The sequence below is a fragment of the Micropterus salmoides genome, unplaced genomic scaffold (assembly GCF_014851395.1).
Source record: "Micropterus salmoides isolate LMB-PRFRI ecotype aquatic unplaced genomic scaffold, ASM1485139v1 Ms_hic_scaffold_13, whole genome shotgun sequence".
Classification (NCBI taxonomy): Eukaryota; Metazoa; Chordata; class Actinopteri; order Centrarchiformes; family Centrarchidae; genus Micropterus; species Micropterus salmoides.
The window spans coordinates 2,563,880-2,582,238 of record NW_024040374.1 but is presented as its reverse complement, the minus strand read 5'-3'; the positions used below and the strand labels follow the sequence as shown (position 1 = coordinate 2,582,238).

General features: G+C 39.7%; 1 protein-coding gene across 1 annotated transcript in view; it reads left to right on the top strand.

Annotated features, from left to right (window-relative positions):
• The first annotated feature begins 2,267 nt into the window (after positions 1-2,267).
• Positions 2,268-18,359, top strand: part of LOC119900255 (1-phosphatidylinositol 4,5-bisphosphate phosphodiesterase gamma-1-like) — a 38,828-nt gene continuing 22,736 nt past the window's right edge. Inside the window, exons 1-4 of the mRNA XM_038715049.1 lie at positions 2,268-2,468; positions 4,587-5,926; positions 16,221-16,370; positions 17,090-17,183. Coding sequence (XP_038570977.1) covers positions 5,656-5,926; positions 16,221-16,370; positions 17,090-17,183 — 515 coding nt within the window. The 5' untranslated portion in view covers positions 2,268-2,468; positions 4,587-5,655. The remainder of the gene's footprint in view (positions 2,469-4,586; positions 5,927-16,220; positions 16,371-17,089; positions 17,184-18,359) is intronic.

The following is an 18,359-nucleotide window of genomic DNA, read 5'->3' as shown; positions in this document are numbered from 1 at the left end:
AAAAAAATGGTGCTCATAGACCTCATGGTGGCGCAATAACAATCACCTTTAAATTTTGCGAACTCGTCTCAGTTTCATCGACCTAAAACTTTGGTAGGATCATCTACGGACGTCGGTGATCAAATGTTATCGAAAGAATTTTGATACATCAATCTGTTTGTCTTTTTTCATAAATTTTTTTTACTTTACATAAATGCCCGTAAATCAAAATTGGCTTAAGCTATTGTAACCAAACTTGACGAGTCTGCTCAGATGATCGGTCTGAGCTTCGCTGAGCAGTCCTGGGATATTCTTCCACTAGGGGGCGCTACACTTGCAAAAGTTTCATACATCATAATTCACTGGATGGATTCATAAAAAATTTGGTTTGAACGATCTCGGGTCACTACTCATTGCGGCTTATTACAACAAATGTAAATTTCTAGACATTTTTCATTCCAAACTTCAAAAAAAAATCTAAGACAATCACCTGTACGTCCTGGAGAGTTGAAATTATTTCAGCACATCCACTGATTTGTGACTAACTTTTGCCTCACTGCAACCTATGGTCAATTCAGAAGTCAGTCACTTTATATTTTTCAGAATATGCTTATTCAATTAACATCTGTATCTCCACAAGTCTTTCTTCAAACCCTACCAAAATCAACACAGACACTCTCTAAATGGCCGATATCAAGTGTTTCAAAGGGTTTTTAAATCGGTCAAACGGTGAGTCTGCAGCGATATTTAGTATCTTGCTATAACTTCTACTGTTTGCACAACATTTTCTTTTTTGCTCAGTTTTGGATCAAATGCAACCAAAATAACTGACAACAAAACCAGCAGAATGATGTGTGATTTTTTTTCAGAATTGTATCACCCTTATTTTGACTGTTGTAAGTGTTTTAAGCTTAAACTGGCAAAACTATCTGGCACGTGACATCACTACCTCAACTTGTGAGAAGGCGTGTGGAAACAGCCTCTCACCAGTAGCTCAGTCAGTAAGTCGCCTGCCCTGGAGATCTGAAGTTCCAGGCTTCAGATCTCCAGGTGATCATAGTGAGTCTGAGGCCTCTGTTTGTTTTATTTGGATCCCGTGAAACTTTCTTCTTAATTTTTTCTGCCTAAAAGTGTTTGTCTTAAACTTTAAATCTTGGAAACATAAAATGTTGCAGGTGGGTTGAACATTTCACCCAGTAGTCAACTAGTAGTACAACTTGCTTGGCCCCCGATCGCCACGGCTATATTTAAACTTAAAGCTGCTAAATCTGATATGCCCACTGCACACTGCAGCTGTAGGTTACAGTTACAGACGAGCTGGTGAACATAGTGTAGCATTTAGCAGCAAAAGAGCCAGATATTTCCCTCAGGAGTTGGTGGAGACCAAAAGCTGAGCTACAAATGAGAGCACATTAGGACACAAGTCCAATTGGATGATAATGTTGCTCCACGTCTGCTGGATGTGTAAATCGGCTAACACTACAGCTAACACAGCAACCAGAACAACTTAATATGTGTTGTGCTGTGTTTTTCAGCTTTTATTGAGCTTTTCTGCCCCAAAAATTATTAATGCACCTTAGATTTCTGCCAGTATTCTGTATATTGACCAATTCTTTTAAAAAACATCTGAAATAATGCTACTTTTGCAGTTTATCACTTTCTTGTTGGTGCAGTTTTCAGCTGCTGTTTGTTTTAAAGCTACCGTGTCTAGAATTTGAAACTTTTCAACATTGGTGCCCAGGCAGTGGTAGTGTAAAAAAAAAAATTCTGAAGTCCAGCAGATTACAATTCAAACTGCTACAAAACCGGACTCATTTTTACCATGATTGTCCTACTCCTAACAAAACGTGCCATCAGAAAATACTGCTATCAAGTTATCGCTCATAAGCCACAATCATTTTGTTCTAGGTACATTTTTTTGGTGTTTAAAACGTCTTGCAGTTCATTTAGAGGCTATATTTTGAATTTTAAAGGCAGGAGAAAAAAAACCTGATAGCGAGTAGTTTTCCTGTGATGTTTGCTCTTGTCCTGTTTGTGTAATTTAGTTTGGACTTGAAATCCAACTCAGGATGATTGACTGAAGAGTTACACCATCCTCTTCGTTTCTCTCCACTCTGTCATGAAAACTATTTTCCACAATTCTCTCCACTGCCTTTCTGCTGCAGGACATGTGAGGAGAAGTGTGATTGGCTGCCTGTTGGTCATTGGTTTACACCCAGCAGACATATGGAGCTGATTAGACATGGAGAGGCTGTGATGTCATCTGTCTCCTGTCACTTACGTGGTCAACGCTCGGCGTGAATCTCACACAGTCCACTCTCACTCAGAGCCTTCAGATGTTTGTCCTATTACAGCCTCAGCAGATGTGGATTTCTGCTCAAGCACATTATTGAAGTTTTATTTATTTGTAAACAGAAAGAAACTGATGTTCAATGTTGGAAGACGTACTTAGAAGAAGAATTACTGAATTGTTCTTTATGCATCAAGATGTAAGTAATTTTAATGTTTTAGCTGGTGGAAGAGAAGCTAACTGAATACAATTTAGTCATTTGTATTTTCTAAGATGCATAATCCCTATCTGCAAACTAACTAGCTGTCAAAATAAATGTGGTGAAGTAAAAAGGAAAACTTTTAAAAGTTATAATTATAGAGTCAACTATTTTCATTGGCACTTATTCTACTAATTAATATGTTTAACAAATGTCCAAAATTCATTTAAAAAAATGCCAACTACAAGTTCCCAGAGCCAAATGACATATTCATATTCCTTAATCAGTTTGAACAACAGTCCATTTTCAATTTACAAGGATATAAAAGTACCAAACCTTAAAAACAATATCTTTTATAGACTTTTTACTTGATAAATAACTAAAACCAGTATCAGTTTAATTTTCAGATCAACTAATCAACTAAATACCAGATAATAAGAGAGCTAGAAAACCACACAGCACTGGTGTGATGTCGCCTGGTCACCTCACGAGATATACCATTAAAAAATATATATTTTTTCTTCTTAAAGGGACAGTAATGCAGCTCAACAGGGTGGACAGTGTTTGCTGGGGACACACATAAACCCTTAAGTTATTGTACAAATGTTAACAATTTTGATCAAAAAACACCATTTGATTAAATAGATTTTGAAATATTTTGGAAATATATGTTTTTTATTAAAACATGTATGTTATTTTTTTATATCTAAGTTGAAAGAACAACACCTCTTGAACCCAAACTGTGAAGAAAAAAAAACAACAACTTAGAAGCCAGTATCATTGTATTCTTAATCAATAACAATTGACCTTACATGAAAAACCGCATGGAACTAGTCCACTGATCCAATTTTAGACAAAATACAACATGATATGTACTGGGACCCAATGTTTTTTTGAAAACAATATTTCCCTCTGAAGTGTAGTTGAGGTGAAGTAAATGGAAAGTACATTCATATTGTACTTAACCACAATATGCTAAATTAAGGTTGTCCCTGGTAGAATTATTCCTGATGCTTTTCTTTCAGTTACTTAAATTACTTGTTATTATTCCAGCTCTCATGGCTGTGCTATGTTGTTTATTTATTTTGCTTGACTGTTTATTGTTTCCATTTCTCTCTCAGTTGTCTTCCTCATGTCAGCTGTTTATTGCTGCTGTTCGGCTGGTTGTGTCTTTGTTTTTTGTTTGTTTATTTGTTTGTTGTTTGTTTTTCTTTCCGCCCCAGGCCCCGCTCCCCATTCTCTTCGTTTTGTTGCTTTCTGCAATTGGTGTTTCCTCCTGCCATTTCCCTGTTGTCCCCCCCCCCCCCCCCCCCCCCCCCTGTTCTCTTGCAGGTGTGGTCCTTTCTCTGTGCCGTCTGTTTGTGCGGTGTTTCTGTCCCCCATCCCTATGTCTGCCCCCCTGTCTGGCTCGATGACAAATACATTTAGATAAATAATAAAACAGACAAAGGAGTATATTAATACTCTCTTGTTAAAGTAAAATCTGTCTGCCACAATATGGTATCCAGCTCCTCATACTCTATACTAGGCTGCATGTTTGCAAACAAAGATGCAACCACAACAAGTCAACAGTTTTAACAAAACTGTTATTTCTGTTGCAAACATTATATATACATATATTAGGCTTTATCAAATACAAACTGTGGATAAGAATATATTATATTTGGAAGACATTCACAAATCTTTTCAGCAAAGTTTCAGATTTATAAATTTATTAAAATGCCTTCTGGGATTTTTGATAGGTGTGAAAATATTGCTCATTGAACTTTATTTTTTATATTTCTCTGTCAGCTTCAATTTTTATTTTCAGGACACTGGATCAACTTTCTATTAATTAGTTTTTATTCAGAATATTATAATATTTGACCTTGGAAAAAATACAAACTCAAGTATAGATTGTTTGTTTGGCCTATTATTATTATTAGTATTATTATTATTATTATTATGTTTCTTTTATGTTGGAGAAATCTAATCTAGCAACTAACAATAAGAAAACAACTTCCCAAAGTAAATCATTTTTTATAAATGATTTATTGCTGCAGATGACTGCCTGACATGTTATTGACCTCTGTGATTTGAACCCCACTTGACCTCTTCACTCATCAACTTGTATTTCAGACCTCAGCGCTGGAGAAAAAAATCTCCTTTCCTTCCTCCAAAGCTGCAGATCTCCTGGAGACCCGCGGAGGTCGCTCTGCTCTCCGCTACGACTCTCCCTCCACTCCCCTCATCCTCCCTCAGATACTAACAGGACAGAAAGGGAAAAAAAATCTGATCAAGCTTTTCCGGTCTGCTAGCCCTAATTTCCTCTCAAGATCTCTGGCGTTGGAGCTGTGGGGACGCGCAGGCACAGAGAGGGCGATCCTGCGTGAGGAGCAGCAAGGGGGAACTGGGGTAATTAACGCTACCAGCACAACCCAGCACGCCTCTGTACGGCTACTCCAGACGTGACTCCATCGGACAATGCATCCTGTCGGCGGGGTGATGCGTCCTGGAAGGAGGAGTGTGTGAGGGGAGAGCAGAATGGTTCGGCGGATGAGAGCGCACATACGGCTGCTCCGTGCTCTCCCGTCCGCGCGTCTCTGCGTCTCCGTGAAGCCGCCACAGAGCGACCGCCGATGCCCGTCCTCCTCCTTGCCGCCCCGCTGCACCCACCTCCGGCTATTTGTCCGACTCGTCATTACATAACTCGGCGTCTTTGACTTTATTTTCCTAAAACCAGGAGTGGGATGCAGGCGGACGCTACCCAAACTGGATTTAAAGCCGGACTGTGCTGCGTTTGCCGTCGTGGATTGAAGGACTAGCAGGAGACACATAGTGGGTGGAAATCTGAGTCCAGCGGTGATGAGAGCTCACTCCGACTGGATTTCGCTGGTGTGCTGCCAGAAGCATCTGGAAAGGATAACACGGGGATACATTCCCCCTCCAGAGGACAATTCACATCTCAGACATTTCAGCTCAAAAGTCTTTTAGCTTGTGTTTTAATGTGACATAAGTTTAATCACACTGGAACACTGGAAACCCACTACCTGTATGTGACTGGAACACTTTGGGTTCATAACAAGACTTCTTCTTTGCAGCAGTGGGTTGGACATGTTGGATAAGTGGCACATTCAGTAAGTGATTAAAGGACACGCATCCTCACCCAGAAACCAGGACAGCTTTCCTCTGTAGTTATGCAGTGAAGATGTGCGCAGCCAGGTTCAGTGGCTGCCTCAATGGCTGTGCCGAGGAGGCCGTCGGCGGAGCCGTGGGGCCAGTGGGTCCGGTCACAGCCTCCAGGATGCTGGACTGGTCGGAGGCCGGTCCCCGCATCCTCCACAGCCTGGAGATGGGGACGGTGATGACCCTCTTCTACCAGAAGAAGTCCCAGCGACCCGAGAGGAGAACCTTCCAGATAAAGCAGGACATGCGGCAGATAGTGTGGAGCCGAAATCCTGACAAAATAGAAGGAGAGCGTGAGTATTGCCATAACAGCATGAATTGATTACTGAGTGGCCCCACTGGGCACAGGCCCAGGGACCCCCTGACCCCTGCAGCCCTGGGCCTGTGCCCACAGAGCCTCATACAGAGCCTCTGTGTGAAGTGACTGTTAACATTTGTTGTTGGAAAGTTACAGGGTGCAGTTAAAAGTAGGGATCTAATCCAATATTCGCTTTAAGAAAGTGTTTTCCTTCATACCACAGCTGCGTATCATACTGAGGCTACAGTAACATTTCATTAAAACACAGTAACATTAGTTAAGAGGTTTAAATCAGAACTGCTTTACGGTTTCCTATAATCTTTTGTCCTGTAGTATTTAACGTAATATCACAGTGGATCTGTTGTGGCAGGAAGCTTTAGACTGGAGTCAGTTGGTCTCTCTTCTTCAGCCTGAACTAAATACTAAAGTTCAGCTGTAGTTTTTGAACCAACAGCAGCACCTGAGAGTTCTGCTTCAAACTCAACATGACTACAAGAGCCGTAAAAAAAAAAACTACACTCATTCATTTTGGGGATCTGGAGCTTTTACATGTTTGCTCCATGCATCAAATACAAGGTATTAACTACAGTAGATGATCAATGTTGTGTCTAAAGTCAGATGCACTGTATGCATTTAATTTTTCCATCTTCACATCATTTATTTTTTGTCCCGGTCGCAGATTCTGTATCAGAAGATTCTCAAATGTCAGCCAAAGCTTATCTGAGAAAATGCTGATAAATAGAGAAATACAACACCAGGGACGGTTTCTTCTTCTTCTGTGTGTGCATGTTTTCAAGTGTTGGTTACCAACCTTTTGGCTTATGACCCATCAGTCTTAATCGTTGGTGTAACCAAAGAGAGATTGGTTCCCAGAATAATGGAGGTGAATAATCTTGTATGGGGTGCTCACAGAGCTGAAAAATTACATTTTTCTTTGTAGAAACTATTCAGTGTAGAAAAACTTATATTGTTTTAACATTATCCATAGACTTAAGTTTCATTTATTTTCATTGTCACTATTTATTTGAAAATAGTTATGGATTATTCAGAGTAGCGGGTTGTTTTTAGAAAGACACTGCTGTTGAGTTGTGTCATTGTCATGTCATTTGTCAATATTGCCAGCACCACAAACAGTTCCATTGTATTAGTTTGGCAGTAGACATTCCAGAGAGAACTCAAAATATCAACACGTACAATTGAAATTGTCTGAATTGCTACATACTGTTAAGGGTCAGTGAGTAAATATTTCATGTTGTCCTTTGGGTGATCTGACTCTTAAAAACATGCACGCACATGGAGAAACCAGGGCTGGATCTGAAACCTCAACCTCAAACCTAAACCTCATATCTACCGAAATGTTTCTGAGTATAGAAAAGCAGTCAAGTACTAAACGTTGGTACTGAATGTCTGGTCAGAAATGTAAATCATTCTTGTATGTTACGTAGATAAAGGTCTTGTATTTATACAATGTTTAACATTTGAGAACTTCGGTTTTTAAATAGAAAAAAAAAAGGTTATGTAGGAAAGTCTGGTTATATTTCTCTACATTTTTGGCATTGTAAAATATATTTTGATTTAAACCACATGGCAACATGAGCAAATTCCACTCTGTAAAGACCATAAGGTGAAGTTGAAAGCCACAGAAAAGAGCCATTACTGTAAGTTTTGTCAAAATTTAAAATTTCCAAGGTCAAGAATTAGCTTTGGCACAAAAAAATGTATTGTATAAGTACTGATGCTGAAACTCTGTCTCCGTGGCTGGAAACCACCTTGGCTTAAAGAAAAATATGTTTTTGTTATTTGGGTGACCTGGCCCTCTTTTAAATTATTATTGATCTTTTCTCCGTGTACACCTGCTGTAAAGGTGCAAGAAGAGTATCACTGCATGTGACATTTTGCTATGGTAGGCCGCCCCTCTACCATCCTGACCCGAACTTGCAGCTGAGGCGCTGTCATGTCCTCCTCAGCATGACCCCGTGACCTCTGCTTCCTCCATGTCAGCCTCCCTGTAACTCTTCAGACAAAATACCATGCATGCTGCTGCCACATGGATTCTGAGTCCTCACCCAGTCCCAAGCTTCCTGTCTGTCTGACTGACACACCGACTGACTGACTGAGTGACTCACTGACTGACTGGCTGTGGGCTGAGGCGATCAAGGCATCCTATTGGAGAGGAGTCAAGTGGCAGTGGTATACTAAAGCAGCAGGCTGTTGTGGAGCTGTTGTTGGAGCACCGTTCTGCATGTCTGGGGTGCGGAGGCTTTTGTCTGTGCCCTGGATTTTGTGACCTGGGGGAGGATTTCTTACAGTGTCTGTTAGCACAGAGAAAACTTATGGCATTCGCAACTGGCATGATAGTTTCCTTCTGTCGGCCATGTGTTATTCTAACTCCCAAACTTTATGGTAGCACGCTGTATCTGTGTGTGTTCCTCCCAATGAGATAGAAGGGTTTTAAACAACTGAAGAAAACGCATGCAGATAGAAAAAAAACATCTTCACTAATTGTACGACACATACGCAGCATTTACAAAAACGCACTGCAAAGAAATAAAACGTGGGGAAATAAGGACACACTACCACCGATTTGACAACATGAATCATAGCAAAACATGCTGAAAATACAGAACTGGGTTGCAAAACAAAGACGTGTCCAGAGGACACTAAAACTGATGAACACGCCCAAACACACAGAAGACAGTTTTTCTAAACTTTGTTGTACTAACATAGTGTGTATCCTATGCTAAAGCTTTAAGTGTGCATACTTTATCAGGTGATTTAAAACCCTTTATGACCTGCCATAGAACAATTCCGCCAAGTATTTTTACATGCTGTACTGTCAATCTTTGAAGAATTTTCATATGCCATACATCAATACAATCCCCAATTTGAAGGCTATGTATGTAATAAATTACTAATAAATCATTAAATAGCTGAAAAGTGCAATAAACACCCAAAAGAATTCAAATCGGTTTTTTTTTTCAATAAATTTTTCAAAATACATAAATATAACAAATGCCAACCTCAGACTTATCAGTGCAAAAAACTTGCATAAAACACTTTAGAACAACACACAACTGATTTGAACTAGGTACATAAATTAGTTTGTAAGATACATTCATTTTCGTAAACAGTTAACGCCTTTTTAGCTGTGTAGTGAAACGGATAACAAATTGCTTTTGAGAGCAATGTTGATAAAACAATTAAGTGGTAAAAAACAAAAGAGCTTATTAAATATACACTACTCTAAATATTCTAGAGTGAGAGAGAGAAAGAGCGAGAGAACTAAGCAGAATACAACTATAAAAAGACGACAAAAACAGTGCCTGGTTAGCTAATGGAAGTCGAATGTCGCACATTGTGACGTCACCACATGCGACAAAGCCTGGTGTTTACTGGACAGAACCAATAGACTGAGGAGGAGAATGTGAAGATGTCTGTGAGTCATAGGAAGAGGGAACTAGCAACCACAGATCTATAGAACATGTGTGCAAAGACGCGCAAGGTATTTGAGTGTTTTTGTTGTAAGCGCACATTACGCAATTTGTGCAGACAGGGTGAAAACAACGCGACAGGAGCATGCTGGGGCTTGATACGAACATGTTACATCTCAGAATTCGTATGCAAAAAGAATTATTGTTGCAACCCACGTGGTTACCATTCTATATGCTCTTAAACAGACACAGGCAAACGGGCGCTCCCATGGGTTTTAAAGGGAGGTTTAGTGAGTAAGTTTTAGTGGCATCTAGTGGTGAGGGTTGCAAATTGCAACCAGCAGCTCACAGTGCTTTCACATGCTCATTGCATGGTCCCATTTCCTGATTTGGAAAGTCGTTCTTTCGACACAGAAGCATCTAGTTCATTCTATATGAACAGCAAATTAACCGTTACAGATAGTTGACATCAGTTATGGCATAAGTAAGAAATCATGGCCACCATTTGCAGGTCCAGGTGAGTTCATCACTTTCTATCCTCTGGAAATATGTGTCGGTTCCATTTTGTTCTTTACATCTTGCAGCATATTTGTATTTGGTTGGTTTTTATGTATTTGCAGCGTGTTTCTGCATGTGTTGGAGGATTGGTGAAGATGATTCATTTGCTGTGTTTTGAAGTTACAACATGTGTAGCTCTTAGGGCCACTGCAGTTTTCTCTTCTTTTCCATCTCCAGAACCCCCCCTCCCGTCATTCTGCGAAAGCTCAGAGACTAATGGCCGCTGCACACATGTAGGTGTTGTTTCTGCTCAGGGAACCTTGTCAATTATTTATCCATAATCATAAACCGCGCCTTCGCTAGTCCAAGGGACGGTAAGTACGAGTCTGAACGTGCACGAAACCACAGCGAACACCTACACACCTCAATTAGACCAAATCTAAACAATCCCACACTGATGAAAACACTGCTTTCTCTCTCACACACACACACACACACACACACACACACACACACACACACACTTTCATAGCCCACAAATGCCCTTTTACAAACAGCCTCCCTCTGGACAAACCCACCAGTACATTCCAGGAACTCAGCGGGTCTCCCCTTCACTTTATCTTCCACAGCTCTATCTCTCAGCTACCCACTTTTTTTCCCTCCTCCTTTCTCGCCTCTCCATTTTCCTCCTCCAGCTGTCCCTTCCTTCCCCCACACATCCACCTAAACTCCCTTCTCGTTTTCAAGCCTTTCTTTGACCTCCCAGTTCACTTTCTCAGTCTATTTTCTTTCACTTTCTTTTTGAATTTCAAGGTCATTCACCTGATGCTTTGGTCTTTTGTTCTCACAAATCTCACTCAAATTTATCAAAGTGACCCCTTCACTCTGCCTCCCCACCTCCTCCTTCTCCCCTGTTTTTCCTCCCTTTGTTTTTGCTGCCTGCTTTTCTTTTTCTAGTGTTTGCTTTAAATTAAAGTTTCTCTCTCAGCTTTGCTATATACACACGCACTTGAGTGTTTTTCTTTGAGATGAGCGCTTTGCCAAACAGTGGAGGTATTAAATCCCGAGTCACAGGAAGTTTGGGGTTATCAGGGAGTGTCTCCTTTCCTGTCTCAGATTGAAGGACTGGCTAGCTGCAGGAAAACAAAAGTTCCGGCATCTTCTGCAGGAAGCAGGGACATGCACCACAAATGAGGCCCTGGATGCCTGAGATACTCATCACTTAAAGCAGGATTAGGGTTAACCAAAGCACGGTCACACTTGGCTGAAAATACTGAAAACGTATCCAAATTTAAATTAACTTGCGAAAATTGTTACATTAACCCTAGTTTTGTTAAACAAAATGTTATTATTTACCAAAGATAAATGTCATAGTAAGACTTAAGGTACTTATTTAATCTTAAACTAGCCATTTATACATTGTGAAAGAAATTATAACTGACAAGAAATAACAACCTGCTACACATGGACATCTGAATAATTCTTTAAAAGAAACTCTCAGGGAAGTTAACCACTTACTGTTGCAAAAGTCTTTCATCTTCTTCTGGACCCTTCCAGTGATTTTGTATGTTGTAGCAAATTTACTGCAAAGTAAACCACAATATTGTTTTTTAATCATTTCATATCATCTATTCTTGTCTTCCTTCATAGCAATCCAGTGGTGCCCATTTATTTATGTACAATATGTCAAATGACTTTTAATACTTGGTTGAAGTTATGTTGTCTTGATGTTTATTGTGATGGATTCTATCTATCCTCTGTGGTTAAGGCCTGGTTAGGTTTTGGCAGCTAAAACTACAGCGGTTACACTTTGTACATACTATTATCTGCCCCAGTGTGCTCTGTAAAAGGTTTTACGATGAATTGTAGGTTAAGTTTTTTTTAAGCATTTTTTCTGGCAATCAAGGCTCATATTTTCACATTGTACAGAATTAAATGGAATGGAAACCAATGGCTTCCTAAAGCAGGAGCATAGACAAAAATCTAAAAACTCACTCTATAGCATACATTTGAAAATGTCTGGCTAAATCTATCATATTGTCCTTTTCAAAGACGCAGACACACAAAAACTCCATCGGATTCAGCCTCCGTTTGCTCTGTCCAGCGCAAATATGCAGCTACTTTTGAAACTATCAGCTTGAAGTTTAAATTGTGGTTTTGAAGTTTTGTGCACTAGTGCAGTTTAGAGCAGTCACTTTTTTAAAAAGTCAAGTTCGAACAAATCCAGCTAATGCAAAATTCATTTGAACACAACCCACAAGCATTACATCTGTTGAGCTTATAGGCTGTACATTTTGAATTCATACAGGTCATTATAGTTTGAATATTTAATTTTTTTCACCCGTGCAAACAAAATTTGACAGCCCTAATCCAGGTTTAGAGTCAATCCTCATTGTTGAAACCCTCCGTTAGGCTCTCTGCTGATCCTCTGCTATTTGTTCTTAACTTTCCCCATCTATTCATTCATTCATCCATTTTACAGCCTGCCCTCTCGATTGTATTTCATTCCCGTCTCCCTTTGTTTGCTTCTCTGTAATTTATAATCTCCAAGTAGACTTTTGCCATCTGGTAGGGAGTGAGGTCAACAGCTGTACCAGGAACAGTTTGTTTCACTGGAAGTGCACTGCAATTATCAACGGCTAGTGGTTTCAGGTCAGCAGTGTACACAGCTTGTGGTGCGTTCAGGAACTTTTATTCACCGAGAAAAGAAAGGCGGTTACTTTATGAGCTTCTCTGATGATGAAACGCACAGGAATGCACCGTCCCATAATGGATGACTGCTGACAGTATCTTATACTCTGATGTGCCGCCAGTTGGCCCACCGTGTGATTCCCCTCACCTCTCCCTCCTGTTACGTCCATCAAAGTTTACATCAGACTGTTCTCCAAAGCGGTTGTGTGCATCTTTATCACAACCATGTTTATAGCCTGGACCAGGATTAAAGGCCGCAGTGGGAGGAATCATGCTCTGTGTGTGTGTGTGTGTGTGTGTGTGTGTGTGTATTAACACAGTCATGGTGAACAAAGTGTGACGTTGGGCGAGCTGTGCATCTGTGTGCCTTATTGTTCAACGTCCAGACTAAATGGCAGGATGTAATAAAGGGAAAGACCAGAGAAAAACAAATACCAGGTTCTTTGGTTATTTATAGTAGTTTGTGAGGAAAAATGAATCAACGTTGACTGTGAAGCACTTTGTAATGTTTTATAGCAGGATATATTGTCTCATACCAAGTGTCAATATGAAAGCAACTATTTCTACAAAACTATATTTTTTAAATTTGACACTACCTCTCAAATGCCTCAGTGTTCAGCACAAAGCAGCCATTAACAAACTACAGTATAAAACTACAAAAATTGTTGATCTCTAAGGTTTTATTTTTGCCCGTCGAAAGCCTTGAAAAACAACAAGGGTGTTGAACTATGTTTTGGGATTTGTTTTTGTCAAGCTACAAAATTATAATGTAGAGCTTTTACTCTGCAGATTTTGGAACAGTTTTGAATAGTCAATGCAAGGAATGGAAAGAGTGGAGGTTAGAGGCTGCAATGGCTAACTAATGATTAACCAAAGCCTTCAGATCTGTTATAAGCCATAAATAAGAACAACGTTGCCAGGTTGCTTTTATCTCTCTCCTTCTAAGTAACCCACCAGGAAGTCAATGGACCATTTTATGACAGCTTACCTGCTGTTACAAATGTTAGTAAGTCATTAGTAAAGGCTAATGGGTCTAACTTTCATGTAAATCAGCAACCTTGTAGTTGCAAATCTTATGTTATTAATGTGAAAGCAAGTCATCTGCAGTTGATAAGTTGGATGGATTTTGGTCCAGATGCTCTGTAGCTTCTTTCCCCCAGAAGGTTAGTGGTCAAAAAGGCCATTGGAAGAGTTTTTCTGATGAATTAAAGAATGAGGCTAGTGTTGTTTTATGTTTTTCATATTGCCATGGAAAGACCAAAACCAACAATGTGTTAGTCCGTCTCTCAATACTTTCTGACTTCCCCACCCTGTCTGTGGCTCACGGCCTCGAGCACATTGGTTCCCACTGAAGACTTAAATCTTTAAAAACAGATTATGAATAAATAGTTTAAGATTTAAAAAAGGCTGAGTAATTTCCCAATGAGCTGACGACTGTAGCTTTTAATAAATGTTACTCGAACAGGAGGAAATGCATTTGCATTTGTTAGGCACTAGTTTTAGTGGTGGATGAATATGGTTTATTTTGACTCAATCCCACATACACCATGCTGCTGCCTTAAATACTCACTAAAGCACCAAATGTGTGCTCATGGTAATGAAGGAACATGTCACTCAGTGCAGCAGTGTGGCTCACTGATGGTTTGTTTTAATAGTTTTTGGACAACAATGGAGCTCTATGGCTTCGGAGGAAGAAGCTGCATCAGGCTAAGATAGACACACAGTACTTGTTGTATACATTCAGTCGTGAGTTTGCCTTTTTTATTGGGATTTGTTGACAATAAGACAAATATAGAATAGAACAGTAGACTTATAATTTAATTAACCGGGCAGTTATTGTGCTGTGCAACAGGAATGTATTGTGTTTGTGGGAATTGTTGTGTTTTAAAAGCTTTTTTTTTTAAAGCGCAGGTCATCTGTGGGTAACAACTCAGACAGATTCAGTTACGTGTGCTTCTGCTGCTTGCAGCTCTGAACAGGCCTCTCAGTAAAGCATGGACACATTTCCATCTGAGGAAAATTGACTTCTCTCTTAATCTTATGCCAAACGTGCTCCCTGTCATCTCCACACGCAGGAGGCTCAGATAGGAACCAGATTTCTCCTCTCTGCTGTCTGATTCAGAATTCTGTACAACCTGTCGAGGACAGCTTGCCTTGGCCCGATAAAGACCAGCAACAGGCTTGGATTGTTCTTTCTTCTGTGTCTCCTGTTGCCTACCTGTTATCTACTTACCTGCAGAGGAGTTCATCCTAGTGGGAAGTTTTGATATCAAGTGGGAAAAACTTTATCCCTGCTTTCATTTGCCTGAAGTTTCTCTGTGGTGGAAAATAGCACCCAGGCTTACAAGAGTGACATTCAGTTCAATTGTGTGTGTGCTATAGTAGGCCTGTGTTTGGTGTGTGAATGCCAGAGCATCTATGAGTGTATGTTTGTGTGTTTGCACAAGACATCTGCTATGTCAATAAGCCAAAGTTTTCTTTGTGGGTGTGTAGACTGCTACAAGTGTCACAGTAGAGTCCAGAGCTTGCATCACACTCTGTGGTCAGTCGCCTCTGTTAACCCTTCTGGTACAATGTGAGATTTCAGTAACTTTTTAACCTTTTAAATATTATCTCTGTAAGATGAAAAAAAGGGTTGTTACCAAAATGAAAAAAGACTAATTTCTGAGAAGAGCTGGAAATGCCAGAGCTAATCAATCAGACAAATATCCCTTGCAAATGCCTTGATCAACCTATAATTTGTTGTTTACATACTTATTAATATAAACTTGCAGTTCCTTGTTATCTGACTTGCCAGATTGGCTACTTGTGCTTCTCTTTTTGATTGGGAAGGTAAAAATTGTGTTGGGGCGATAATTTGGGCTACTTTTTGTACTATTTGGGGGGTTTACACCAACAATAATGCTATATTTCAATAAATCAGCCCCGCCTCTCCTCGAGTACTGTGATTGAGACAGAGTTCAGTAGTCTACATGCAATGACTGGTAACTGATGACTGATAAGACTATTTATTTTTAGGGATACTTTTATGACGACTGGGTGAGTTCCAGTCTGATTGGGCTGCTTTTTGTTAGTCCAATCCAGCAACACTGTTTTTCTAATATTCTAGTTTATGACCAAATACCTGCTAAACTAACAGCCTCAGCTGTACTTTGTACTTGGTGCTAATTAGCAAATGTTAGCATGATATGTAAGATGATGCATTGCAATTGTGACCATGTTAACATGATGTTGTTAGCATTTAGCACAGAGCGCCGCTATGCCTCACACAGCTGGACTCTTCAATCAGTCTGAGGATTACCAAAATACCTTTAAAACTGTAGTAAATGTTACAAACAACAAATTCTGTTGTTTTAGCACTTAAAGTTATACTTAAACTTATTCCATCAAAAGTTTAAGGGACATAAATGAAAAGTTACAAGACGTGACTGCCTGACTGCTGCTGCTGCTGAAAACCTCTGCAGACTTTTGGAGCATCCTGCCACCGACAGCTGAAATGTTTTTGTGTCTGTTTTTGGCCTCTCACACACAGTACATTTGTTTGCAGCAGATTTTTGTATGTCTGTGGCAGGGAAACGAACAACGTGCCAAACTGTGATTTATGGTTGTGCATATTTTAGTTCATGCAACACTATCCTTCCTTCCTTCCTTCCTCCCTCTCTCCTCCAGTCGACATACGAGAGATCCGGGAGCTGCGGTTGGGAAAGGGCTCCCGTGATTTTGAGCGCTACCCGGAGGAGGCCCGTAAACTGGACTCCGCCCACTGCTTCATCGTGCTCTACGGGCTGGAGTTTCGCCTCAGGACTCTCAGCGTGGCTGGTCAGTGTATATGTAGTGTTTGTGTGTACTGGTGATTCCTAGTGTATTTTCACAGTAACTGTTATTGTGGCTACCACAGTATCAGAGGTTAAAGGTCACACTACATCACTATTTAATTTTACCAACATTTTATCTGTAAAATCTAATGTTGAATCTGTTGATCTTTTGTCGCTTGTCATTATGCGTCTCTCAGTCTGTCTCTTTTTCAGAACATATTCCCTAAGTAAGAGTTATGAGTTGCTTTAATCACTCTCACAAAATACTTTAAAAAACGAAAGAAAGAATTTAAAGAACAAATTTGTTTATTACACCTTGCTGTGGGTCAAGTTAAATCAGTTATTACCCAGTTTGTTGTAAAGATCCATCAGCGTTTACAGGCCAACTTTGTGGTTCAAATTTGACCTGCTGTACTTGCCGTAGTGTGGGCATAGGTTTACTCTATTATGAAGTATTATTCAGGTGATCTCTGTGTTGGTTTTACCTCCCAATAAAGTGGGATTAGATAATCTTATTTCCAACCTGTCTGATCGCCTGGCTGCTTCTTTTTCTCTGCCCTTTCTGATTTTGTTGTAGTGATCTCATGTATTACTTTGGTGAGTTAAGTGTTATCATAACTCATAAGCTCCCTAAACCTGCAATCTTAAATTTGAAGAATGATTTAGGAGTCGCCAAAGTCAGATTTTTCTTCCTTATATTGCCTTTCTTTTTTGTTTCTGCAGCCTTCAGTGAGGAGGAGGTCAACATGTGGATCACCGGTCTCAACTGGCTGATGATTGACACTCAGAGAGCGCCTGCACCACAGCAGATAGACAGGTGTGTGTGTGCGTGCATGAATGTCACATGCATTCATGCACTTTATTATTGCTTGCTACTGGCAATCTTATCAAATGATTATGAATTACTCACCACATGTAGGCATGAAAGTGGGCTCTGAATAGTTTGTAGCTTGCTGAAACTATTTGAGTGGATGATTAACAGAAAATTAATTTTCGATAATCAACAAAGTAATTTCTTGATGCAAAAATCACAATTTCAACATGAATATTTGTCTGCTATAATTGTAAATTGTGTATATTTTAGTTTTTGGACTGTTGGTCGGATAAAACAAAGATTTTGAAAACTTGTCCTCATCTGAATGTATTCTACATCCTCTTATAGAGACATTGTCTTTTTACCAGTCATCACTGAAAACACTTGACATACCCCTTTCAGTTTATATTGTCAAAGTTAGAAAGGTGTTGATTAGTTTAATGGGATAATTCATTAACATGCTTATAAGGCACTTAACACTGTGTGTGATAAAGTGATATCTGGTTGCACCAAAAGAAGAAGCAACCTGGACGGGAAAGGGAGGTGCTGGTTGGAGGAAAGGACAAATATTTGTTTTGGGATGAAAATATTTACTCTACATGAATGTGCGGAGGCAGTTTTGGCTTCTGTGGTGTGAAGAGGAGAACAGAGAGAGGTTGTGAGAATGTGTAGGAGAGTTTTGTTGTTGACATAATGTGAGCGGTATAGCCTATGTTTGGAAATGGTCAGAGGAAATTAAATTACTAATTTTGTCTGTTTATGACAGTTGTGTAAACTCTGTGGGAAAAGGATTCATCAGCTGAAAGTATTTTTTATTTTTTTTTCTCTCTTCACTATGCTTGACAAATACAGACAGTCCCCAGTTTATACTCAGTGATCTACAACCGGTTTCTCACAGTCCAACTGAAATTTAAGCTTTCCTCACCTTTTGTCTGAAGAAATATACACTATAATGGTACTACAGCTATTGTGCATATGCTTTTACCATTTTACAAAGTAGGATAAAAATGTTTGTGGACTCTGTAAGCTTCAAGCCTCTGGGTAGGTGTTTACCTTAGCATGTGTTGTTGCACTGATCGGATTGCAAGCAGTTTTGTTGTACAATGACAATAAAGATTCTGTTCTAATTAACTGCCTTCCTGTCAACAAGGCGTTGTTTTTTTTCCTTATTCCCATTTA